The sequence below is a fragment of the Cottoperca gobio genome, chromosome 12 (assembly GCF_900634415.1).
Source record: "Cottoperca gobio chromosome 12, fCotGob3.1, whole genome shotgun sequence".
In the NCBI taxonomy this organism is placed as follows: Eukaryota; Metazoa; Chordata; class Actinopteri; order Perciformes; family Bovichtidae; genus Cottoperca; species Cottoperca gobio.
Genome location: NC_041366.1, coordinates 8,387,151 through 8,413,801, shown reverse-complemented (window position 1 = coordinate 8,413,801; position 26,651 = coordinate 8,387,151). Strand labels below are relative to the sequence as shown.

The following is a 26,651-nucleotide window of genomic DNA, read 5'->3' as shown; positions in this document are numbered from 1 at the left end:
ATATGAGATTGACTTCTGATTGGTCAGGGAAAGCTCTGAGTGGAAACATTATGCCAAGGTCAACTGTATTTGTGAAAATAATAAACTAAGATGAAAATATTACTGATTTGAAGTAGTAATAATAAGCTTTATTTGTATAGCACATTTCATATAAGAATTGCAGCCCAAAGTGCTTCACAGCAAAAACATACACATTAGCACAAAATTAGATTGAGCATTTACAGTACAATAATCACAGTGTTGATGTAAATGAGTGCGAAATAGCATTAAAATAGCAGAATAGAAATGGTATAAAATAGGGAAACTTGGCATGATTTCCAATGCTATCTATTACATTACATTACAGTTCATTTAGCTGACGCTTTTGTCCAAAGCGACGTACAAAAAGTGCAAACAATCATGGAGATACAACTCCGAACAGCAAGAATCTTGTAAGTAGAATAGCCTCAAATAGGTACAATCGTATAAGTGAACACTTTCTTCAAATAGCCAGTTTGAAGTGCAACAACACAAGTGCAACATACAGAAACAATAGAATACAAATTCAACTATTAGCTATAAATAAGCCAAACCAATTCAAGTGCAACATACAAAGTACAGTTATTTAGTTTTCTTCATTCGCCGAGGTGCAGTCGAAACAGGTGAGTTTTCAGTCTGCGATGGAAGGTGTGAAGACTGTCTGCTGTCCTCACATCAATGGGGTGGTCGTTCCACCATTTTGGAGCCAGGATAGCAAACAGGCCCAGATTCCTTGCAGTCAGAATCGGGGAAACAACAGAGGTGCCGATGTTAATGGTAAGGTCTTGGATGGGAGAGCCCTTACCTGGAAGGAAAAGGAGCTCGGTCTTGTCAAGGTTGAGTTTCAAGTGATGTGCGGTCATCCACCGAGAGATATCGGCCAGACAAGCTGAGATCCGTGCCTCCACCTGGGTTTCAGAACCGGGAAAAGACAGAATCAGTTGAGTGTCATCTGCGTAGCTGTGGTAGGAGAAGAACTGACTGGATGTTGAAGTCACCGAGAAGTACGAGCGGAGGGCCATTTTCAGGGATTTTGGACAGGAGAACGTCCAAATCCTCCAAAAACTCCCCCAATGGACCTGGAGGACGGTAGAGAACAACAATGTTTAATGTAACCGGCTTTGTTACAGTGACAGCATGAAATTCGAAAGACGAGTGAGTGAAGTCTGACAGTGGGTAAAGAGAAAAACTCCATTTGGGAGAGATCAGCAGACCAGTGCCACCTCCTCGTCCAGTGGGAGAAGGAGTAGGCTGTGGAGAGAGCAGCAGGGGTGGAAGTGTTATCAGGTGTGATCCAAGTCTCAGTGAGGGCAAGGAAGTTGAGGGATTGATGGGAGGTGTAGCCAGAGATGAACTCTGTCTTGCGAGTGGCCGACCGGCAATTCCACAGGCCACCTGTGACGAGGTGTTGGGTCTGAGAGGAGCGGGTGGGATATACAAAAGCAGAGAGGTTGCGGTGGTGTTGCGAACATGTGCGAGGCCTGTAATATCTACAAGAAGAGACATGAACGGGAATGGAAAATATACACATTTGAATAAGGAGGGAAGAGCAAGCAAACCAAGATACTTATCCTCCTCACAAAGTACACTTTAGCAGACAACCTATTAAAAAGCTACACACTTTAACTTAGTAAAAAACTCACTCAGTGAAACTAGATCTGGTAGATCTTCTACCACAGTGTGGTAGAAGATCCTCCAAGATTCAGAAGCACTGAATTTGGTATGACTTTCTAGAGAGTATTTATCTAATTTCAGCTGTGTTAGCCACACCCACTGTAATCAGTTCACTGATGGCTTACAATGAAACTGATTCAGGAGTCAAGACTTCAAAACTATGCCGGGAAAAGTCAAGACTTCAAAACTATGCCGGGAAAACTATCAGAGCCATATTTTGAAAGCATGACATCAACAATGGGCCCCTGTGGCCTTTCAACTGGTTTACTCCCTATGACTTTTTACGTTTCAACTGATAGCTAATCGGGCCTACTCTGTAGGACTTGTTCTTTATCTTCCGGGATGCTGCCGGGTATTCTATTCTTAAACTAATCTAACTATTTTTATTTCAATGCTTGCATTAGTATAACACGATAATCTTACTGTGGGACGACTAAGCGACCGTCATCTGTGTTAGCGTAATCCACCCGTATTATTCGCTTTACTTACTTTTGTCTCTACAAAAGTCTCTCTGTCAACTAGGACTCCTGTTACACAGGACTTCCTTGTATTTAATTTACCAGTACGTGTACATAAAGCCCGTTTATCGGTTAAAGCCAGAGAAACTTCCTTAACACAGTCTATTTGATCTCAGGTTTTTCAAAAATACGCACTCTGAAATGTATACACATTCAATGTTAAACCAGTTCTAGCAGCATTTAAATGGGTTTAAAGTGGCATAGAGTAGCAGCATTAAAGATTGTATAAAATATTACCATTAAAAGGCTAAAGTATGAATAAAAGCATTAAAATGATTAAATAGCATAATACAAATAGTAAAATATTACCATTAATAGTAAAGAGATAAAATAGCAGCTTTAATAAAAGCATTTAAATGAGTTTAAAGTGGCATAAAGTAGCAGCATTAAAGATTGTATAAAATATCACCATTAAAAGGCTAAAGTAAAGAGATATGTGTTTAGCTTACTTGTGAAGATATTGAGAGAGCTTGCCTCCCTAATGTCTGCAGGTAAAGTGTTCCATAGCTTTGGTGCATAATTGCAAAAGGCTGCATCCCCAATTTTCTTTTGGATGTTTCTGAGAACATTTAATAAACCAGTAGTGGATGATCGCAATGTTCTTGCGTGCACAAAGTTGACAGTGTAACTTGGTCCAGTTCCGTTTAGGGGCTTTGTATACAAGTCAATTCTAAAAGTTACCGGAAGCCAGTGTAGAGTAGCTAACACTGGACTGATGTGGTCTCTCCTCTTGGTTCTAGTCAGTAGCCTCGCTGCAGCGTTTTGGATGAACTGAAGTCTCTCCGTTTTTGGGAGGCCAGTAAAGAGTGCACTACAGTAATCCAGTGTGCTTGAGATAAAAGCATTGATTCGTTTATTCTCATTTCATTTTAAGAAATTATTGCTCATCCATTTATTTATTGCTAAAATACAGGTGGTGATGGAGTTAATAGCTGTAGTATCATTTGGTTCAGCAGAGATGTACAGTTGTGTGTCATCCGCATAGCTATGGAAGCACACATTGTGTGCTCTAATGATGTCCCCCAGTGGTAGCATGTATAGGGAGAATAGTAATGGACCGAGGCACCTCCCTTGTGGAACTCCAAAGGGGGCATCATGCTTCTCTGACACATGATCTCCAAGCCTGACAAAATACTTTTACTTCTATTAATACTTAATAGTTTAATACACAGTCAGAAAGACCAACCAGTGTTTCTAGACGATTAATTAGGATGTCATGGTCGATCGTGTCAAATGCTTCACTTAGGTCTAGTAGGATAAGAATTGAAGCCTTATTTGTATCAGAGTTTAGTCTGAGGCCACTCATCTTTTTTTGTAAGAGCAGTTTCGGTACTGTGGCATGCTCTGAAGCCTGATTGAAATTCCTCCAGGATGTTGTTTTCTTTAACCCTTTGATGCACAACATAGGTCCAAATAGACCCGAGTGAGTAGACGATGGATGGATGGATGGAGTTTTAATTGTAAATATCTTTGCAATAAATTACTTTAATCATTCAGAATTCCAGGAATTCCTCAATTAACTTGTTTTTGATCAAATTCTTATTTTCATTTTTACTTTCTTACTTTTTGAATAAAAATCAGTTTTGTATCACTACCCTTCTAATGCGCAACATGGTCCAAACGAACCCGTATTGGTTTCCTATGTGATTTCATGCATGGCTGAGTGTTTCTTTACTATATTTTTATTATTATTTTATTAAGTATTCATTAAATATCTTGTTGTTGATTACCACAAATCATTATTTTAATTTCCCCTTTCTTAATTTATAAACTAAAATAGTTTTAGTATTACTACATCAGGTTTACACACATGGGTCTAAAATGACCTGTGTGTGTAAAGTGTGATAACAATGAAAAAAAGACATACTTTAATAATAATGTTGTTAAGAATAATTATTATAGCAGTGGTTTGGACCAAACAACACATTTAATATTTAAAATCTTTATTTGTCACTTTGTCACACTCACACATTTTCTTTAGCAAGGGTTTTACAACGGCTGTTTTGAAGACGTCTGGGAAGATGCCCGTTAGAAGAGACGTGTTTATAATATTTAGGACGTGACTTGAAATGCTATCGAATATCCGCTTGAAGAATGCTGTAGGTATAGGGTCAACACAAGAGGTGGAGGAGTTACATTCCCTCACAGTTTTATGAAGCTCAGTTAATGTGATGCAGGTGAATATTCCCATGGTTACATCACAATGTTTGCAGATGTTCTCTGTGTCTGCATCATAAGTGATGCTGGCTCTGATTGTTATTTTATTATTGAGGAACAATGCGAGTTCTTCACACTTTGACGCAGAGGACTGCGGAGGGGTGTTAAGTAGCTGGTTAATATTTGAGAATAGTATTCTAGAATTTCCAGCGTTCTCTGTGATAATCCTAGAAAAGTATTCCTTTCTTGCTAGCTGCATTGCTTTACCATAGGCAGCCATGGATTCTTTGTAGATATCGTAGTTAACTGTGACCTTAGCTTTCCTCCATCTTCGTTCAGCTGCTCTACAAGTCCTCTTAGTCTGAGTAACATTGCTGTTGTTTAACCATGGGAAGATTTCATCAGTCCATCATCAGTCGATTTCTTTTTTACCTTTTAATGGAGCAACAGTATCCAGGGTAGATGACAAAGTGTTCTTTAGATTTTCAACCATGCAATTAAAGGAACAGTCTGAGCATGGCTCAAATGATCCCATGATGTTAGATAATGTTTCCTCTGCTGTGTCATCTAGTATTCTTTTTTTGACTACTGTATCTCTTTTGGTCTTTGTAAAGATTAGGTTAGCATCAAAAAACACAGTGATGGTCAGATATTGGTCATTCGATTACTGAGACCTTATCGATGTTCAGCCTTGTCGTTATCACTAAGTCTAGTGTGTTACCATGCTGATGAGTGGGTTCACTAATATTTTGTTTTAGATCGTAGCTGTCTAGTAACTTTCCAAATTCAATAGTCTTGGGATCATTCTTCTTATTTACGTGAATATTTAGGTCTCCATGCAAGATTATTCTTTCACATCTAGTGATGCTGAGTGAAATCAGCTTTGAGAATTCCTGTAGAATTTGTGTTGAATATTTTGGTGGCCTGTACAATGTGATGATGAGCAAAGAGTTCTGCTTTGAGCTCAATAGCAAGATATTCAAATGATGTAAATTCTCCCAAGCCAATGTCATTACATACAAGCGATGCTGATAAGATAGCGGCAATCCCTCCACTGTTCTTATTTTGCCTGACTGACTGATAGTATTTATAGTTTGGAGGAAACGTCTCAGTCAGTGTTGCCACACCAGTAATGTTGTTTAACCAGGTCTCAACTAGAAACATACAGTGCAAGTTCTTTTGAACTATCAGATAATTAATCAAAAAAGATTTGTTAGCCAATGATCTGACTTTCAGAAGAGCCACATTCAGCTGCACGGAGTCTGTGATATGAGGTAAAGCCGGTCCTGGTTGTGTACTGATAGATCTAAGATAACCAGATGTAGTGCATGCTGTGCGCCAGTTTGGGGGGGCGGGGGTTGATGTCCTTCAGTGTCCATGAGTGTGCTTTTGGTATAAGCCGAGGGGAAGGTGTGGGGGATGTCTGGGAGGGGGGAGAAGAACAGGGGATGATGGTGGGGCATGATGGTTGGACATGATGGTTTAGAGCGGGAGGTTATTTGAGGTGTCAGTTTAAGGTGGATGAGGAGGAGGGGGAGGGGGGGTAGGGTGTCTTAATGTTACTCCACATAATTCCAACTTCATCCATGTTTGGCGGTGGAGTTGAGGGACTGGGGTCCTTGGTGTGCAGGCTTGTTGTGGCTGGTGCTGCAGCAAGGTCACTCGCTTATTTGGACGTCTCCATGGTGGTTATCTGGTGGTGTGGGGTATGGTGTCTCCTTGCATTTAGCCAGAGTTGGGTGGCTAATGGCGTAATCCATGTTGGAAGCGAACAATGTTTCTCTAGATCTGTTGAGAGAAAGTCCATTTCTTCTGAAAAGGCCTCTACACTCCCAGAACAGATTGAAGTTGTCAATAAAGTTCACTTTGTGCAAGGGACAGGCAATTGATAGCCACCTGCTGAGCCCCAAAATTCAGCTAAAACGATTACCTCCTGACCTGGCTGGTGGGATGGGACCACTGATGTATGTTTCAATGTCTTTAGAGCCTAGAACCTTTAGCAGTTCAGTAAAGTCCAGTTTTAGTGTTTCCGTTTCTCCCCTTGAAATATCATTTTTACCAGCATGAATAAAAATCTTGTTCACAGATTTGTGGGTAGACAGCATTTCTGGATTTTTTTCTGTTATGTCACAGATCATTTCATCAGGGAAGCCGTATGTTTTGGTATCTTTCTTACCGTTAATGTTAATGCCTGATACAGTAGAGTCGCCGATAATTAGCGTTGCTGGCTCAGTGATCTGTGGTCCTCTGTCCGGCGCACATCCTCGATGAAGTGATCAGTTAACACACTTAAACGGAGACAAAGAGAGAAAGAATATACACACTGCTTTATTTTCTAAACAAACTGTGCAAACAGAGACGGTGACAACATATTTTCTGTCTATTCATTTTCATATGAACACAAAGATCTACTTCCTATTCTACTTCATGCATCGTTAGCAACATGGCTACCACTAGCAGACTGGCTAACTTTACTACGAAGATGAAGGCAAAATAAAAACACCTGGTAGTGTCATGATCTTGATTTTCTGTTCTTGTTTTATTTTAAATGTTCACTTCCCCTTGTGTCATGTCTTGTTTTACTTCCTGTCCTTGTGTTTTTCCCGCTGTTTGTGATTGTTGATTTGATCCTCCTGTGTCCATTCACCCTGCCCTTGTGTCTTTGCCTTTTACCCCCAGCTGTGTCTCGTTCCCGTGATTAGTGTCTGTGTGTAAATATCCCTCTCTGTCCCAGTGTTCCTGGTCTGTTCGTCATCCATATTACCTGCCGTGCTTCCTCGTGTCATCCCGGTTTGTGTTTTCACTCTAAGTTTCACCTTGTTTTGTATTTTTAAGCTTTTATAAATAAGGCTCTCTTTTGTTAACCCTTTTTAATCTGCTCTGCGTTTGGGTCCTCACCTTTTCTCAACTGTAACAGGTAGTATAAATAAGTGGGCAGGTTTTGTTATATACTGATCTAACTTAGCACAATTTTTTTTTTTTTATCACTCTTCCTCTTGGCTGTATTTGCCTCTTCCGTCGCGTTTCTACAGTTACTGCGGTTGTACCGCGAACTAGTGATAGCTACTGTTATTTTGTTGAGTTGCCTCTTAGTGAAATGCTCTCTTGTAAGCACTGAAAATTAACTGCTCACTAATTAACAGGTTTTAGCTCATTCCCCAAAATGTTGAATTAATGATGCATCGTGTTAGTTTACAGAAGTCGTACGCCCCAGCTGTAATCAGCTGACAGCCTGCTGAGCCAATCATTGTTTTTAATTAGTCACACACAATTCCCAGCCCATTCTCACATCAAGGCGGCCATTTAAATCTGACCTCCTCCTCACTGATCCCTGCTTCACCATTGCTGCCACACTGCTGCCGGCAAAGCTTTGCCTCCACCTTTCTAGTTCAGAGTCCTAAAATGACTAAAGGTTAAAATGGTATTTTTTTTTTTTTCCTTCATTTATACAGGTAAAGAAATCTCATTGAGACAAAGGGTCTCATTTTCAAGAGAGACCTGATCAAATGGTAACAGCACCATACAAGTTACAGACTAAACAGGCAACAGTCAAAATAAAATATCATAAAAAAATCATAAAAGTGCATTTTCAATGACAAGAACAAACTGACTGATTTCTCTAGATTTTTTTTTAATGTCCCAGGGGTATCAAGCTGGACAGCTTAAGTTCTCGCTGAAGCGTGTTCCAGGTTGAAGGGGCAGAGTACGATGAGGCCTTTTTTCCAAGTTCCGTGCAAATTGAGGGGACGGACAGTGTGATGTAGTTTTGAGATCGTAGCCCATAGCTGTACTGTTTGTGTGATATGTAGGTGGATATGTAGATGGTAAGCAGTCCAAGCAAAGATGTGTAGATGAATTTGTACCAGTGCAGATATCTGCGCATTGATAGTGATGTCCAGTTGACTAGAGAGTACAGTGTGCAATGGTGTGTGAGGGGTTTACAGTTGGTTATGAACCTCAGAGCCCCATGATACACATCGTCCAGCAGATGAAGGGAGTGAGCTGAGGCGTTCATGTAAACAACATCCCCATAGTCCAAGAGCGGCAAAAATGTGGCAGCTACAAGCCATTTTCTAGCATTGGTGGGGAAGCAGGCCTTGTTTCTAAAAAAGAAGCCCAGTTTTAATTTCAGTTTCCTTAAAATATTGTCAATATGGTGTTTGAAGCAGAGGTTGTCATCAATAGTGATGCCTAAGTATTTGTAGGTGTTGACAATTTCAACGGGGGTACCCTGTGCAGACATGATGTAGGGAAGAACAGCTGGTACCCTTTTCTTATTGGAAAATAAATGTAATGTCTTGCTTTGGGCCCACTCATGTATTGAGGCTTTTCTACATTTAACTCCCTGTTTCATGCTGCTTGGCTAATCCAGGGAGCATATTGGTGTTTTCATTTGTTGCAACAAATGGTTAAATCTATGACGAGTGTTCCTAACTGACTTGCTTTAAGTACAATATCTTGATTATTCCCTGCTGCCCACAAATACAGCAGCAGTGCTGCCACCTTGCCTTTTTACATTGTTTGTGTGTAAAGGAGAGTAAGATTTAAAGTTTAAGCAGAAAAAAGCAAGAAAGGTTGCAAAATCAATCTCTGAGGTAAAGAACTCATTAAAGGTGTTTTTATGATTTAACAGTCTGCTGCGGTTTGTATTGAAAAGTTCCTTCCTACTCTCTAGTTGAACAATGACATTTAAAATCCTCAGGCTTTTGGAGTAAAATAAATATTTAAATCCATACAGGCCTACAGTACCTGAATCTGTGCTTTGATGTGATGTTTTCTAAGGCTGTAATATACAAATTAACAGCAGAGGGCAGTATATGTCATCAGAATAACATGGCTTTAACACATTGTATCCTTAGGTACTTCAGAAGGTTGCTATAAAAAAGTAGAGGAAGATGCAACCACTGTAAAGGAAAACACTTTCTGATTAGGATGGTTTAAAACACCTAATACATCTGTATTCCTAGTGCCGTCAAAGTATTGTTTGTTCATGTTATAACTGTTACAAGATCAAAAAAGTATGCTTTGTTTTCATGCGGTCCACTATGAAAGAATTTCAGAGACAAAATCAAACCTGGATCTGGACTTTGATGGAACTTTTTCAAAATTGTATCAGTTTTGTTTCTTTTTTCTGATTTCCCTTAAGACAACAAAGTCCAAGAAAAGTACAGTAAATGTGTACAGATTGACAAGCCCCCCAGGCCTGAACGCAAGAAGCCTAGGTCTAAAACTTTGAAGAATAACAATCAGAAAATGTTAATCATGGTCCGCAGGCAGCGTTGCTTTTAATGACACAGCTGTATGTATTTTCATTTTCTAAGTGGAAAAAGGAAAAACGTATGCCTCTAGAATTGTAATATTCTTTTTCACGTCAGTAATCTAATTCTGTAAATTGCTCAGAATGTGTTTGAAAACATTTGCCTCTCAGGAGCAAACTTTTATTGAGTTTGTATTTACTCCCTAAGTATGTATTTCACTCTTGAAAAGCAAGTTCTGTCTTGTGGGAATAGAGCTTATACTTTGCTTTTCTCTTGTGTTATCTTGTTTACTTTTCTCTGAGAATCAACAGAGGATAGAAGACAGATCCGTGTATACAAAAACACAGGTGTATAAATAGAGCCACAGTCAGCCACAGATGTTGGCAGGCGTGCAAATATATCCACACACACAGTATTATACGTGCCTGGAGGCATGCAGATGTACAGTGTTTACACATACAGTTCACACATTAACCGTACCTTTCTCTTTCTGTCTCTCGAGAATCATGATCATAAACATGGTGCTGCCGTTAGCAAAATATTTAAAGGCATTAATATTAGCATCACGCTTGGCTCGTTTCTGCTCCCTTTGCAGTAATTGTGTACACAATCTTATCAATGGCAAAAAGGCCAACAAACATCAGTAATTCCCAGTTTTTTTTTAAATATTATTTATTTTATTACATATTAAGTGTTATTCATAAATCTAAACCCAGCAGGATACAGTTATATGACATGGGGCCCTAAAGGCAAGGCCAGACATAAACTGCCTCAACATTTCAAAGCTTCTCGATCATCAAGAGGACCCTTTTTTACATTTCCCCCCATGAATTAATACAGCTTTTTTTCCCCGCCCTATTGAAAAGAAGATACAAATAATAATATTTGTAGGAGCTTATGACAGTGTGAGTTCTGCACTGCATTCTGGGGGGAAAAGTGTTTAATCAAAAAACAATTTGCCATGCAGCCTGAAGCAGTGCTCCTTAAAGCAGCAGAGAATGCCTCTGATTATTTCTCTGTTCATGCGATGGAGTATTATAATTGGAAAACCTACTCCTGGTGACACAAATATTCTCCTTTTCAGTAAAACTCTTCTTTAATGGGCCTATAACCTCTCTAAAATGTTAAAAGTATTCACTGAAAGCAGTTAACATTAATGCTTAGCCTGGAGAATGTGCACAAATAATGAAAATAAACCAAAATAGAGGCCAAAACAAAGACTATCAACTCAAACAAACTGCTTCACTCCTCAGTGCAGCAATAATTAATCAATATTCTGGTGAAGGTGTCACTCATCAGAGCATGAATATGTAAATACCTCCTATTTAAACTGTTATCTCAGGTACTGATTTAGTATGCGTCAGTGACTCAGTAGTTACTTGTCAGAGCCATTTGGCACTCCTTCCCTGCTTTTACAGCCATTAAAATACCATAAAGTGCAAATATAAATACACCCAAATGTCTGAGGTGATGTTTACCGTTAGCTAATTCTGCAGACTTAAAGTGTTTTCCTTGTCCAAAGCTTGATTGAAAATGAACTGTGGGGCTGAAAATAGATTTTTTTCCACAAACGGCAGCATCTCATCTGTTTGGGCGTCAAAATGTCTTTTTTCTCCAGTTTACTTTTTTTCAATCACCGCTAATACCAGAATCTCATTTGGAGTGAATACTCTCTGCCGCAGAATGCCAGCTGGTGGCTGATGAGAGGAATGTTTCAACAATGGGTTTGTCTCCCTTAGATATCAAAACAGCTGCTTTTATGTTAATCTTTCTTTTTTTTCGAGATGTTATTAATCACAATCAGGAAGCTAATTTGGTCGGTGAGTTTGTTTCTGCACACGGGAGAGTGCTCTGACATGTTAATTTGTTGTGTTGGGTAACTAAAGAGTTATGTTCACATGACTAACATTAGTATTTGTAGTGTAATGTATTTGTTTCTCTAATTACAAGTGAATTATAGCTATTTTTAATCTTATCTGGTGCAAGTAAACCCCCCATATTCAACAAAACCATGATAGAAGCAAATACTGACACAATGAGTGTATTGAGGACCTCACTCTGACAATGGGTCAGTATTGGCAAACAAGTCCAAACTATCTGGTTAGGGGCAGTGTCTAATATATATGCTGGGTTCTTGCAAAGGATGGTGAAACTCTCACCCCTTTTCCACTAAATCAGCTCTGGTTCTTGAACCGATCAGTTGAGGATTCTTGGAACCATGGTGCTATTGTGCTATTATTTAGCAAAGTGTCCCGCGTTTCCAGCAGTTTTGAGCGGAACCATTGCAATCAAGAATGCATCAACAGAGGGCGTTGCACAATGCAGAACAGAAGTAAACAGTAGGAGCAAGAGGGTGGATTGCATTGATTACCTGCAAGAGTTTGTTCTGTTAGAAAGATGTTTTTTTTTAATCCAAAAAACAAGCATGGACCAACTATTAATGATAAGATTACGTACAGTAGAAGGCTATTACGTAGAATGTGACATGCCCACTGATGTCGTCACCGTTTAGGCAAGTAAAACCTGCTTTTTTTTTTTTGGTTGCTGCTTGGAACGCATTTTTCGAGGTTCCCAACCAATTTGTTTTTGGTTTAAATGGTTTCAAATTGGGTGCTTCAACTGTTGGAGGAAACGGGAAATCTGAGGGCAAAAACCAAAGAAGTCATGATAGACTTTAGAAGACAAGTGGAGGACCCCTCTCCTCTAAACATGACAGGAACAGAAGTGGGGACGTTTTCTAAATTCACGTTTCTAGGAACATGGATCATGGAGGACCTCAGATGGACAATCAACTCTAATGCTGTGGTAAAAGAAAAAGACACTTGTGAGTGAAGCTGCTCGTGGCCTGCTCCCACTGCTCGATCGAGAGAACTGACATGCTGTATTACAGTATGGTATGCCAACTGTTCAGCAGCAGACTTCCTCTGCCATCACTGGAAGACATCTTCAGATCACGCTGCCTCCGCAGAGCCAGCAGCATTCTGAAGTATGCAACTCAGCCCTATCACCATCTCCTCTCTCTGCTGCCATCTGGAAGACCCACACTTGTAGGCTCAACAATAGCTTCTACCCCAGAGCCATCATTGAACTGAACTCCACAAAACTGCACCGTGGCGTGTTGGCAGAGGCATCGAACCGCAAAGTGTAATTGTAGTTACTTTCTTTTTATCTTTCTTTTTGTAACTATTATTTATTTATTATTTATCTGTGTGTTTGTGAGCATGCATGCATGTGATATATCTTCATGCACCGTTTCAGGAGCTGCAGAGCAATTTTTGTTGTACAATTTGCAATGTCAATAAAGGCATTATGTTCTGTTCTACAGTATTTGGTGGGGTTTGATAATTTCCAGAAAAATGCAATAATATCTATTTTTAAAATACATCTGTTATATTTTATTTTAAACGAGGACTCTGCTTGAATCCGTTCTTCTTCTTGATTGATGCGCTGATCCCACTTCAGACCAGTGACACAATGTGAAACGAAAACAAAAAAATACAGATAATTTGTCATGTGAAATAATCACAGCTCTTACGAGTTTGGCAGAACTTTAGGACCCCAACGCTCTCGGTAAGAATTTGAAAGAGAAAATTATGTTGCATGATGTAACCTTGCTGTTCACTGTGATGAAGTACCTGTCTCAATTACTCTTTTTACTCTCAAATTTTTACACCATATTGAAATAAATGAAAGCCAATGGCTGCAGGGAAAAGCCCATTTATCAATCTAAAAAGTGAGTTTTCAAACCCAGAAATCTCTGCACCTGTGAAACACTCATTGATTGAATAGTATTGATGAATAAATCTATCAAATCACACATTTAATGAGGTCATTTGGAACAAGGGTAGAGGGGAAAAGTGGGCAGATTCCTTGTTACCCCTTTCATTTTCTAAACAGAGACACGCATGCATAACTCTAAGCTTTTCTAGATTTCACTTATCGCTCATCATCTTCCTCCATCTTCTTCTTGCTTCCTGTAACATCGTAGGTGTGGGCCAGCAACTTCCTGCCTAATGAGCCGGCTCTGTCGGACCGCTGTCAGAGAGCCTACTATCAGAAACATGGAGAACCGCTGCTGCTGCAATACGCCAAACAGGAGGCTGAGAAAAAGGTACAGTTATACACATAAACACAAAGGAAGATAGCGTTTAAAAAGAAGGTTTAAAGCTTAAGTTTAACCTCAGAAACGTGCATGTTCCTGTTCCTTAGTCTCACCTAGCTCCACTTTAGTTTGGGTTGTTGTGCATTTTACCTTTAATTTGTTTCTAGCGGGTCCTTGAAAGTTTGAATTTTAGGAAGGGGTGAAAATCAATGCCTTGTGTGAAGTGAAGTGTGTGATGTATGTATGTATAGATTTTTTTACAAGAATAGAAATTGAAGTTATGAAGTTGGAGTTATGCTTAAATGAAGGAAGGTCACTGAACTCCATGTACCAGTAGAAATGATAAAGGTGTGATTTGTCTCGAGTCTTAGCAAAAGTACACAGTAAAAATGGTATAAATAGAAACATAAATATGTAACTTACAAAATCTATATACGGGTCAGTCATACAGTTGGCTCACACCCAACAAGTTATTTTAGCTGTTCATACAGGGACATATTGAAATGAATTCACTACATTAATGTGGAGGGCTAAACTAAACTCAAGTCTCGGGCACGGCTCTTATGAACTGACAAAGGTACAATGACAATGACCTAGCCTCTTTTAGCTCATTGCTTTAGTTTCATGGCACATTTACACGTGCATTACAGTCTCACCACACTTTGTTTCCAGTAGCAGCAGGCAGCTCTTTTCAGCAGACTAGCTCTGATAAACCCACTGTATGCTACCTGCGCCAAACAGCAAACCGACAAAGTCAGTGAATAACTGGTAAACATATGAAGCATGTAGCAGCTAAAGAACCAGATATTTCTCTCAGGAGTTGGTGAAGGCCAAACCAGAGCTAGAAAGAAACTGCATAAATGCCAATGTTGCTTTCCATTTGTCTGTGTCAACAGGCTGTTATTTTCTAACACCATGGCCATAAATACTTTATTAGGGGATTATGTCTCAGGACTGTGTGTTTTTCAGCTTGTTGCGGGGTTCTTCTGAGCCACAAGTGGCAAAAAATAAATCTATTAATACAGCTTTAAGAACTGTACTCTAAGGCCAATCGACCCCGCTGCAAATTGTTGTTTATGCTCCGAGGCCTCTACACACACACATTTCAGTTTGTGTATCAGAATGAGGCTTATGAGATTTGTTTACATTCAGTAACTGAATATCCAATACAAAGAAAAACAACAGAGAGGGATGGTCTGTGGTGTTTTTGGGATTAGTATGACACTGACTTTCACCAGATTCCTACTGCTGCTGTTTAGCACACACACACACACACACACACACACACACTGACCTAATCTATTTCTAATTGATTGTAATACCAAGGTCAGGTCGTGTTTGTGCCCACTCATCAGCTTGTTAAATCTCTTTTGACACATTCTGCATTTAAACAGTTTATGATAATAAGGCTTCTAGCTGCAAACAGCCAATCCTGCCTCACCTGATTTATAACCATTTTGAAATCAGTTTGTTGTAAAGTACTCTGTTTTTTTTAATACTTAGTCGTCCCTATTTTTATTCATGTTGTTTTGGTCCAAATACATGTTGTGAAATGACTTACTAGGCTAAAGCAGTCTGAGACCAGCCGTACTCTCTATTGTGGAATATTACGTTTCTACTAGATAAATTGACTGCTGGCTCTGGAACTGGAAATTAGATTCACTTAAAAGATGTGTTCAAGCAGCTCAAGCAGCTGAATGATGTTCATTATACATGCTTAGATGGTATATACTCATTTTTGAATTCCAGGTTTTCAGTTTCACTGGCTCCCATTGATTTGAACAATTCTAAGTAAGTTTAGAAAGCAGCCGTTAACTTAAAAAAGTTTTAGTGGAAATCTGTTAATGTGATAAACGTCCAGTTCTGAAAAGTGAAGCCAATGCGGAACTGCCTGAAATCTGCATTATTTCTCGTGGCCAGCGGGGGGAGACTCCTCTGGTTGCAAAAAGAAGTCAGGGCCTATAAAAGTCTATGAGAAATGAACCTACTGTCACTTTATTTATTACCTCAGTAAACATTTTCCTGACTAGTTCATGGTCTCAATCGCAAGTTTCAAGTTTTCTTCATTACAGCATGTTCATTTAGTAAATTATGGTCTCATTTAGAGTAAAATAGATTATAAAGCAGCAAATGCTTTAAGGCGGGACTACAGTAACTTGTAAATAAGAGGTCACTATATCATAGCATTGTCCTGTCTGGGTTTTGTCCTCTGTGTTTTCACTGTCACCAAAATAATAATTTTTTAGCGTTCGGTTGTACTTAGCTACACCCTCTCGTGCCACTTCTGGTTCCATAAACAGCAAAAATGCCAAATCCGTAGTCCACAAACCCAATCAGTCTTTCAAGCTGGTGACATTTCACCAGCGTTGGCTTTGATATTTCATTACAATATAAAAATATTAAATGATTTTCTTGAAATGTACTATCCATGCTGAGACAAATAGTTTACTGCAACATACTTTTGCTTCAGGTTAAGTAACAAGGTGTTATTTGTAGTACTTTGCATTATTAAAAATGTACTTCTGGTTTTCTATTAATGTTTGTGACTGTTTTGCATGAGCGTAAAATAAAAAACATCATACACATAATAAACATTAAAATGGTATCTTCTCTAGGAGCGTGTGGTGGTGGAGAGTTCTGATTGGCTGGTGGTGGTTCCATATTGGGCAACGTGGCCCTACCAGACGCTGTTGTTACCACGGCAACATGTCCTCAGGATCAATGACCTGACAACAGAGGAGAGGGAGGGTGAGTCTGACGAGCCTGGCAAAATGAGTGACTGAGAAAGCACTGAGGCAATTAAGACTTGTCAGTGGGGAACCTGCAGGTTTAATTTGTGAATTTGTGTGTGTGATTGCTCGCGTGCAAAACTTATTTTTACTTTCAGTTCTTGGAGTGGTGTTTATGGTGGTTTCAAATAAAAAAAACTATGAAAATTTGAAATGAATTAGATATAAACCTACTTACAGTATGGGCCACTATTTAAATCATTGGACGCTAATTTTGAATGGATAATGCACCATTGAAATATATAGTGGTTGCAAGTATTTGTTTCCTGTCAACCCTCCCAATAATATATAGTTTATAAAACACTGCTTCGGTAATGGGTAAATAAATTGGTTATTTACTGTTCGCTTCCCTTTCTCCCTAACTTTACGGTGTTTTAATGATTCTAGCAGATGTTGTTTTTGTTGTTGCCTGAGAGTGAATTATCTTAAGATCGAGGAGATCTGGTGACGTTCCCTTTCTACCCTCTCAAGGACAAAGACTTCTGCTGACAGCTGAGTCTGAGTCTGTTTAGCTGATTGATCCTTTTGTGTAGTGTAGTTGTGAAGCCGAAGGCATGTAGATAAGATAGATCGGTGGTATAGATGTCTTCCGAGACACGGTCCATTACCACTGTTTCACACTGAACATGGGAGAAGAATCAACACAGAATAACAGTCAGAAGTGCCTGCAGCCATTTGAAACAACAGGTCAATTTGTTGAGGCTAGCGTCTAATGTAGGGAAGGTAATGATAATTCACTAATCAATTAATCACCATTGAGAATTAGATCAATCAAGGGTGTATTAACCGAATGTGGGCAAACTTGGCAGCGTTTGTGTATCACTAGGTCATAAATTCTCTGAGTATTTTAAACTTGTTGGATGTTTTAATACAGCTTCACATCAAATCACATTACTATTATTATGCTTATTTTACCATTCATCCCGGGATCTACCAATAAAAAAACAATAAAGAAGCCTATAGATAGAATTTTTTTACGTATATGTTTTTATATCATAAATATAATCCAGATCACAGCAACCGCCAATATCCAACTTTCCGTTGTACAAAAATGGGTTGAATTTTATGTTAAGTGTCCTGCTTATAATTTTATAAAGCTTGGAAATTGCACATAATTATTATGCGTGATTGGATTTTTGTTTGACCTTTTATGGAAAGATTATATTTTATTAAAATAGTATTTTATTTGCTCTATTTTGTTTAATTAGTTTTAATTAATAACTGAATTAAAAAAATATATATTTAAAAAAAATTTTTTATCATGTTTATTTAATTGATAATCCAAATACCCTGGGCACCCAATGTATAATACCCAATTGATTTGGGTTGAGCTGTAAATTGCACATATCAGGTTAAATAAATATTTCATGGAGGAAAAACTGATTGATGAATTATTCATTGTTGCAGATGATCAATTAAGGAATTTGCTCATCTATCTCTAATCTAATGCTTTGTATCCGTCGGTTTTAGATTCAGACAGAAACTTGTTTGTTTATGTAACTGTGCACTTTATTTTCCAGTCCAGATTTATTCCTCATGTGTTCAGGCATTTTGCTTTATATTTCATGTCCCCCCAAGAATAATACGTTTTTAAACTTTTGAATTTACAGCCGTTCTAGTTGTTCTAGTTACGTACATTCCTCTCTCAATATTCAGTTATTATTTCGTAGTTTTCAATCTTACATGCCCTCGCTTCAGCTCCCCTTCCTCATGTCATTCATTATTAACAATGCTCGCTAACATGTTTTCTCACTTTATCTCCTTTTTTTCTTTACTTATCAGGTCTCGCTGACATTATGAAGCGACTGCTGACCAAGTATGACAATCTGTTTGACATCTCTTTCCCCTACTCCATGGGCTGGCACGGTAAGACTGAAGGGTGGGAGGGTTAAAAAGCAAAACAGTTTTGATAACCTGTTTAAAGTCTCTTTTGTAGACTGACAGAAGGAAAGAGGGACAAATGGTGGGAAAAAGAATCTACAAATAATGCTACAAACTGGAGGCTCTTCACATATCAGGCCAGCTATAAATTAATTAACTTTGTCTGTTCGATATGTGAACAAACTCCACTCCCAGTAGTCTGAAGGCAGTGTGCAAATCAGTGAGTCTCAGACTTTTCCTCAGTCTGGATTTTAAAATAATTCTAGTGTTGTGCTTTTTCTTTCACATATTTCCTGATATCCTACCTCAACATGGCATTAATATCACATATGAATATGGATTAGCTTGTCCACTGTCATTGGAAATATGTATGCATATTAAGGTGCAGCGTAAGTTACCAACACGTTAGATAACTCCTCTTGTTTCAATCATCTCTGCTGTAATAAATTGACAAACGAGAAACTCATCTTTGATGTCACATACTTATTACCATTTCAATGAAACACTCAGACACATCAGCATATTTAATGTTTTGTCTTATAGATCAGTGGTTCACTGAGGGTTGAACTGGGACAGAAAGACAAACAGATAGTCACAGAAAACCGCTCATATCTTTTTAGCCTTTTAAGGTAAAAATATATCTGCATTGACATTGGATGAATCATTTCCACCCCAATGATTTAGAATCCTCAAGTCAATGGCACGTATTGTGGTGCTGTGAAGATGTCCCGAATTAGAAAATTGTATTTTACAGACTTTTCTTTGTAAAATTCAATACAAAAAAACAATGTTTGTTCAGATCCTCACAATAAAATCAAACCATGATCATTTAAATTTATTTTTCATTGAAAATTATCATTCCCCTATCAGTCAAAATGATCGCAATTTTTCCAAATCGTTAATCCCCAACAGATGGCACTTTTATGTTAATTGATAATGAATATAAATTGTCGTCTTGTTTTTCCTACATATTGGATGCAACATACATGCAAGGATGTAGAGAACATTACTAGAGTAGCATTTTATAAAAAAATATTTTGTACATTTTGGGCTGTAAAAAAAACTTGTGCCATTGTACAAACATTCCTGTTGGAGTTTTTTTGTGGGTCTGCATGTACCCGTGTGTCCCGGTCATTCTTTGCTCTAGAACAGGGGTGGGGAACCTTTTTCCTATCAAGGGCCATTTTATTTCTTACAACATCCTTTGAGGGCCGTATTAATTATTGAACTCATAACCGTTGTAAAATAAATTTAAGACTCAGCCCATTCATTTCACCTTTCTTTTATGCTGTGCAAAAAAGCAACTTTTTGTATCCGTGTATCTTTCTGTTTTATCAGAAATCAACAATCCTTTATTAGTCCCACAACGGGGAAATGTATCTTATCACAGCAAAAGAACATATGAAGTAAAAAGGCAGTACACAATAATTAAATAGAATAAAAAATAATATAAGTACCAAGTGGTTGATAGAAAATAAAGTGAATCATGGCAGTGATAATTGCACAAATTATATAAAGTGAGTATTGTAAATGGCAGTGATAATTGCACAGCAGTGGTGGAATAGTCTGTTCTTGGTGTGGTGGTCTACCTATCTATCTTTCCATGTTTGTATGTTCCGCTCTGCAGAGAGCTGCTTGTTGGGCCAAACTCCGCCGAAGAGCGTTAACTTTATCCAAATGCACTCGTCCTTTCAGCTCGTGCAGTTTGGCAGGTTTCGTGCAGTAATGACGCTCGAGATTATTTTTCATAACGGCAAGCGTGTCTGCACAAACTCGGCACACTGGCCTTTTACTTCCACAAAGAAATAATCGTTCGTCCATTTCTCCTGGAAAGTGCGACATTCTGCATCCACATTTCTCTGTTTTACACTCACCATGCTGCGTTCACTGATGTCAATGACAGTCTCGTTTAATATTGACGTTTTTTGACATGACGTGACCACGTGATGACACGTTCCGCTCGTGTTTGTGGTCAGTCGGCCTTTTTATTCTATTGCTGACTAGATTTTTTGGATTTTCTTTCTAGTGGATTTTTTTGCGTGTTTTATGAATTACCTCAAGGGTCGGATCAAATGGTCTCGCCGGAGATTCCCCATCCCCCGCTCTAGAAAAACATGAAATTGGAGGAGAGTTAACAATCTCTTTGCCAACATCATCCAGAGTTAAAATGTCCCAGTGTTTTCTTTTACAACTTTACATATTTCGAAGGAAATGTTTTTCTCACTTTTATGCAAGTTAGATTTACTTGCCTTTTCCTGCTTCTCCTCCCAGGTGATTGTATTTTTCTTCAGAAGATGACACACACATTTATATTTTATAATAATTTTATAATAATTTCAAACCGAATCCGTGAATGTTTTGCTTTTGTCTGCTGAAATTTGCTCGGCCTCTGGTGCTGAGAGAACTTGTAAAGCTGGTATTTGATCTTAAGAAATAACTTTCACATATCTGATGCTTTATATTATTCTCAATAATTAAAATTCATGACTATGTTCATTTTTACCAAGAACTTTTAACTTTAGATTACAGTTCTTAAAACATTGTATGTGAATAGACTTTCTACCCTACATATGGAGAATGTTAGGGTGCTCTTTTCATACTTTGTGTACTCTCACCGAGAACATGCTCACCGTAACTATTTATTTTACAGTTGTGTGTCTGGATCCTTCACCCATTCTCCAGTAGTTCCCATTATTTTTGCATCACAACTAAACACCACAGTCAGAGGAAATGAAAGAACCAGGAACAAGACAGAGAGCAAGTAAATAAACCAGCAAACATACAAGACATGCTTGTAGATGTCACCTTTGCACAGAGGGCCAAAATATATTTTCATTTTGACAGAACATGCAGTGACAAATATTTTTGCATAGATCACAGATGATAAAATCCAAAATAAATCTATATCGAAAGGCGCAGCTTGCACAAAAACACAAAACGTGTAAGCTTTATAAAGAAAGTATTTTGCCTTCAAGACAGCTGTTTCTCTTGGGAATCTCAATGTAAGCGCAGCCATATATTTAATAAAATTGAGTTTTAAGTATATCACGTCTCCGAGTACTAAAAGCGCTATCAATGTTTCCCCTACCATTGTCTGTCAAACTCAAGGCCACAATTATATCCAGCCCGCGAGAAAATATCATATGTCTATCATAACTGGGCCGCCAGTTTTGGTCATTAAATCAATGCATGGCACAACCACGGGAAAATATATATAAAGTATCTAAATGTGTGCAAAATGAAACTGCCCCGGCACAAACTGACGGGACTGACGACAGATGGAGCGCCTTAGATGTGCGGTGAAAGAGCGGATTAGTTGGATGCGGGAGAAGATGCAGTTGACGATGTATCACACATCATACACCAGGAAGTGCTGTGTTGTAAAGCTCTGGAAATGGAACATGTAATAAGCACCGGACATGTATGATGCAGTGAGAGCTTTCCAAGCCAAGCTGCCTGTGGGAGACTCTGATGCAGCAAGGAAACTTTGGTCACTGCGTGTTTCCAAACACTGACAAACCATATCCACCGCTTTGTTCCCGACTGCACATTTGCCGACTTTGCAGCTCAGAAATTAAAATTGAACTGCTCAGCAAGCCGTTTGCAGTTGACGTGGAAACAGCACATGTGAACATGGAGCTGATTGACCTCCAGTGTAATGACACACTCAAGGCAAAATATGACTCTGTGGGCGCTGCAGTTTCCAACCTTCATGCCGCTCAGATGCTTTGCATGTTTAGAAGCACATACCTGTGTGAGCAGCTTTTCTCTGTGATGAAGATGAACAAAGACCCACACAGGAGTCTCACTGATGCACAGAACCCCAAACATTAAACTGGCAGCTAAGAAAAGATTCCAAACATCTGGCTCTGACATATGTGCATACTCAGAGAATGTAGCCTACCTTAATATGTTCCATATCTTTTTGCACTTTATCCAATATGTCTATCCTGTTCAATAAATGTGGACCGTGTTTGGCCCTCGACGTAGTCCCAGTTTTTAATTTTGGCCCTAACTGTGATTGAGTTTGACACCCCTGGTCTACTGCTTGCTTCGCGCAGTTTCTCCTCTGCTGTTTCGCGAAGGGCAGGGCTCTGCCCCCTGCACACACACACACACACACACACACACAGACGGGTGCACACACTTACAGTCAGAGACAGCGGAGGAAAGGAGGGGGGAGAACTAAAGAAAAATCCGCTGCTAAATGTTTCAATTTAAAATGACACAGTATAATTATTTATTACTTGTTAAAAATGTCAGCTCAAAATTGTCTGCGAGCCATATCTCGACATCGAAAGAGCCATAGGTTCCCGACCCCTGACGTATAAGCTTATGGTTGCAGGTTCAATCCCTGCAGCAGCTCCGTCTCGCTGAGATGTTTAAAAGAAAGGACACCTCACTGCTCTCTGACTGAGGCATTCTCATTCAGAATGATGTGCAATCTGGGAACATAAAAACAGCATGGATCTAGATGCACTACCAAGGCCACTACAACTATTAGGCGGGTTTCCCCGACTGACGTTAGGCCAGAGACTGTGTCATGTGGGTTTCGCAACTGCCCCGCCCCTTTAGGAGTCTAGCGTCAGGGCTTTAGTATATTCACTCGAATAGGAGAGGTGAGTGTGACCATAGATTATGACAGATTTACAGGCCACATACACTAGTACTCTATAGCACTAGTCTAGTGTTACGATGGTCAAACTGTCAACATTTTAAACTAATGTTTGCGAACGCCCTAGTTAACACATTTTTTAGTAATGCTACATATTGCTGTAAGATGTGTAAATATATATGTTAGCAAAAGAAAATCTAAATACATTAGACCTTAGGAGACAGGAAGTTTATACGATTTCATACCATTGGGGCAGCTTGTTGAGCTGTTCATAGAATGTAATCGCCTCAATTTGCCTAGATTTGAAATAAGAAAACTTTCATAAATCAAATTGTATTTTTAAGATGAATGGTGTCCATCTGTACTATTTCATCAAAAACAAACGAACAAGGGCAACATAAGCAATATCCATCCATCCATCGTCTACCGCTTATCCGGGGTCGGGTCGCAGGGGCAGCAGCTCCAGTATGGAACTCCAAACTTCCCTTTTCCGGGCCACATCCACCAGCTCCGACTGTGGGATCCCGGGGCGTTCCCAGGCCAGTGAGGAGATATAATCTCTCCACCGAGTCCTGGGTCTTCCTTGGGGTATCCTCCCAGCTGGACGTGCCTATAACACAGGGTGGGCAAACTTTTTGGCTCAGGGGCCACAAGGAGTTTAAAACTTTGACAGACGGGCCTGGCTAATAGATGGAGAGTGTTTGTGTGAACTAATATACATTACAAGTAAAAGCCATTACCTAAAAAGAAAATAAAGTTTATATTTAATTTCAGTGGGAACAGTGCTGTTGACAGTGCATCAAAGTTTGGTGTCAGTTTGGTTGTGGAAATTCTCAGGACAGATCTCAGGTGTTCATCAGTTAACTGGGATCTGTGGCGTGATTTGTTGATTTGTCACACTGAACATCTGCTCACATGTAGGTAGAACCAAACAACGCCAGCATCCTCTGTGCCATCCTCCTAATGTTTGGAAACCTGGCTTCTGTTAGTGAAGCATAAAACTCATCCAGTCACATTGAAGATCGATCAGTTCCAATTGCAACTCTTGCAACGACTTGTCCATTTTTTCAAAATCAGAGAACCGACGGCAGAATTCTCCGTGCAGGTCGTCCAGTGATTTTGCTGTATTTCTTCACATATCGAGGAGCCTCTTTCAACGACGCTAGTGTGGGGAAATGAGCGAATGATTTGTTTGACATTTGGCTTGAGAATAAAGTCAACTTGGCTTTGAAGGCTTTCACGTGTGTACATTTCGTGCACAAATTGATCTTTCCCTTGTAGCTTCATGTTCAGCTCATTCATGTGTGTCAATATGTCCACAGCAAAAATCACAAAGCCAATCTGCGTCGCTTAGCTCAAGAAAATCTTCAGCTTTCCTGATTAACTTAAAAAATGAGCTAATCTCCTCTTTGAGCTCCCACACTCGTGATCAGCATCAGTTTCTTCAAGGAACTTAATAAATTGACGATGCTGAAGTCCCCTTGGTCATATAAAGTTAACGAGTTTTACGACTGGCTTCACAACATGATCAAGCTGCAATACAGATTTACACAGGGCTTCCTGGTGGATTCCAGTGCAGGAAAATGACATCCAGCTCAGGGTTTTCCTCTTTCACCTTATCCTGGATTCTTTTCAGCAGCCCGGCGTGTTTTCCTGTTAAGTTCAGCGATCCATCTGTGGTGACATTGGCAAGTTTACACCACGGTAGCTTCAGCCTCTCGATGACACCAGACACCTTGTCATACAAGTCCTCTCCTCGCGTTGTCCCCTTTAGAGATTCCATGATCAAAAATTCCTCCGTTATCTCAAAATTGTCATTAATCCCTCTGATAAAAATTAGGAGCTGAGCTGTGTCTTTTACGTCGTTACTTTCGTCCAGTGCTAACGTCAATTACCACTATTATTCTACATGGCGAGTTACTGTCCTGCGTGATAAACTAAATTTAAAAATGTTGTTTTTGCTCACTGGACACAAGAGACTGGCTGTCTCTACCATGCATCCTATCAAAAACACCCCTTCGGAGAAAGGCTTGCTGGCCTTTGCTAATTTGAATGCTAGCAAATAACTTGCCTTGGTGCTCGACTCTTGAATTGCAGTTTGAAGAAGAAAAATATTTTGCTGAGTGTGTAAATTGGCTGCCAATCTCTGAGCAGTAGCCGCCCGTTCTTGCGTTGACTGTTTGCTAGCGTAGTTAGCATGCTTGGTAGAAAAGTGATGGCTGATATTGTATTCTTTAAAAACCGCAACGGTTTCTTGGCAAATAAGACATACAGCCTTTGATCGCACTTCAGTGAAAAAATATTTAGCTGTCCACTTCATTAAACACTTGGCACTCACTGTCGACTTTTCTTTTCTTTGATCGTCTCATTGTTACAGAAGCACTCAATGCAAAGGTGAATTAGAGAGAATAGACCAGACTCCAGCAAAGGTCAATTGAGTGCGCCAGCTAGTGGGAAACGCCGGGTATTGCAGGAAAAAGGTCAAATGAATGCGGTCTTTACCATAATTTGGACAATTTCAATATTTGACGTTTATATTTTGCCGCCCCCGATTCTCCGGCCAATCTCTCACTCCATTGTCCCCTCACTTGTGAACAAGACCCTGAGCTACTTGACCTCCTTCACTTGGGGTAAGGACTCCTTCCTTACCCCGAGTTGGCAATCCACCGGTTTCCTGCTGAGAGCCATGGCCTTACATTTTGAGGTGCTGATACTCATCTCAGCTGCTTCGCACTCGGCTGCGAACCGATCCAGTGAGTTGAAGATCTCCCAGACAGGGGCTTCCTTCCTCCAGACGTTGCCAGTTCACCCGCACTACCCGTTTGCGCTTACCAGGTTTGCTTGTTCTCCTGCCTCCTTGCTCATGGTCTGGACAGCTCATGGTCAGCCTAACAGAAGCACTACAGTATTGTAAGTATTTATCTCGCAGGTTGCTGACATGCTGTTGCCAATCTCTTTTTGTTTTTTTTGCAAGGAAACCTTCATAAAACATTTTAAAAAGAGACATGATACACTCAAACTGTGTGGAGGGAAGGACAGAGGGCATGAGAGGACAGTTATCCACTTACTTTCTTCTTTTTATTTGATCAGACATCCAATCTTTGAAGTAAGATCTCAGTCTAAAGATGCCTGTGGTGAAGGCTCCTAAAGATATTGTGTTACATTTTGGCTTTAATCTTGTGTGCTTTTAATTTTTTTATATGCAGACCAAAACCAAGACCATATTACATTCTTGTGTCTTGAAGGTTATACGCAGGTAGGTTCACCTTATTTTCTGTGCAAACAGATTAAAATATTAATACAATTAACAAAATTAAAGATTATATTTTTGGCCTTTTGCCTTTATCAGAGAGATAGGACAGATAGACTGGAATGGGGGAGAAAGAGAGAGGGGATGAAATGCAGCAAAGGGCCACAGCTCTGATTCGAACCTGGGCCGCTGCAGTAATGACTCAGCCTTAGTAAATGGGACGCCTGCTCTACCAGGTGAAGAATGGTGCTATTTTAAATTTATCAATAGGATTAAGAGAAAAGAGACTGCTGAGATTATAATTGATGTGCTGTGTCTGTTACATATGCAGACACTTACCGCCTAATTTGGAAACACAGACTCTGATCCACACAAACACGCACACACAC

General features: G+C 39.4%; 1 protein-coding gene across 5 annotated transcripts in view; it reads left to right on the top strand.

Annotated features, from left to right (window-relative positions):
• Positions 1–26,651, top strand: part of LOC115016682 (galactose-1-phosphate uridylyltransferase-like) — a 46,991-nt gene that overhangs the window by 13,779 nt on the left and 6,561 nt on the right. For all 5 annotated transcript variants that reach the window (XM_029444633.1, XM_029444634.1, XM_029444635.1 and 2 more), the window contains exons 7-9: positions 13,614–13,736; positions 16,343–16,475; positions 18,299–18,382. In XM_029444633.1, the coding sequence (XP_029300493.1) occupies positions 13,614–13,736; positions 16,343–16,475; positions 18,299–18,382 (340 nt within the window). The remainder of the gene's footprint in view (positions 1–13,613; positions 13,737–16,342; positions 16,476–18,298; positions 18,383–26,651) is intronic.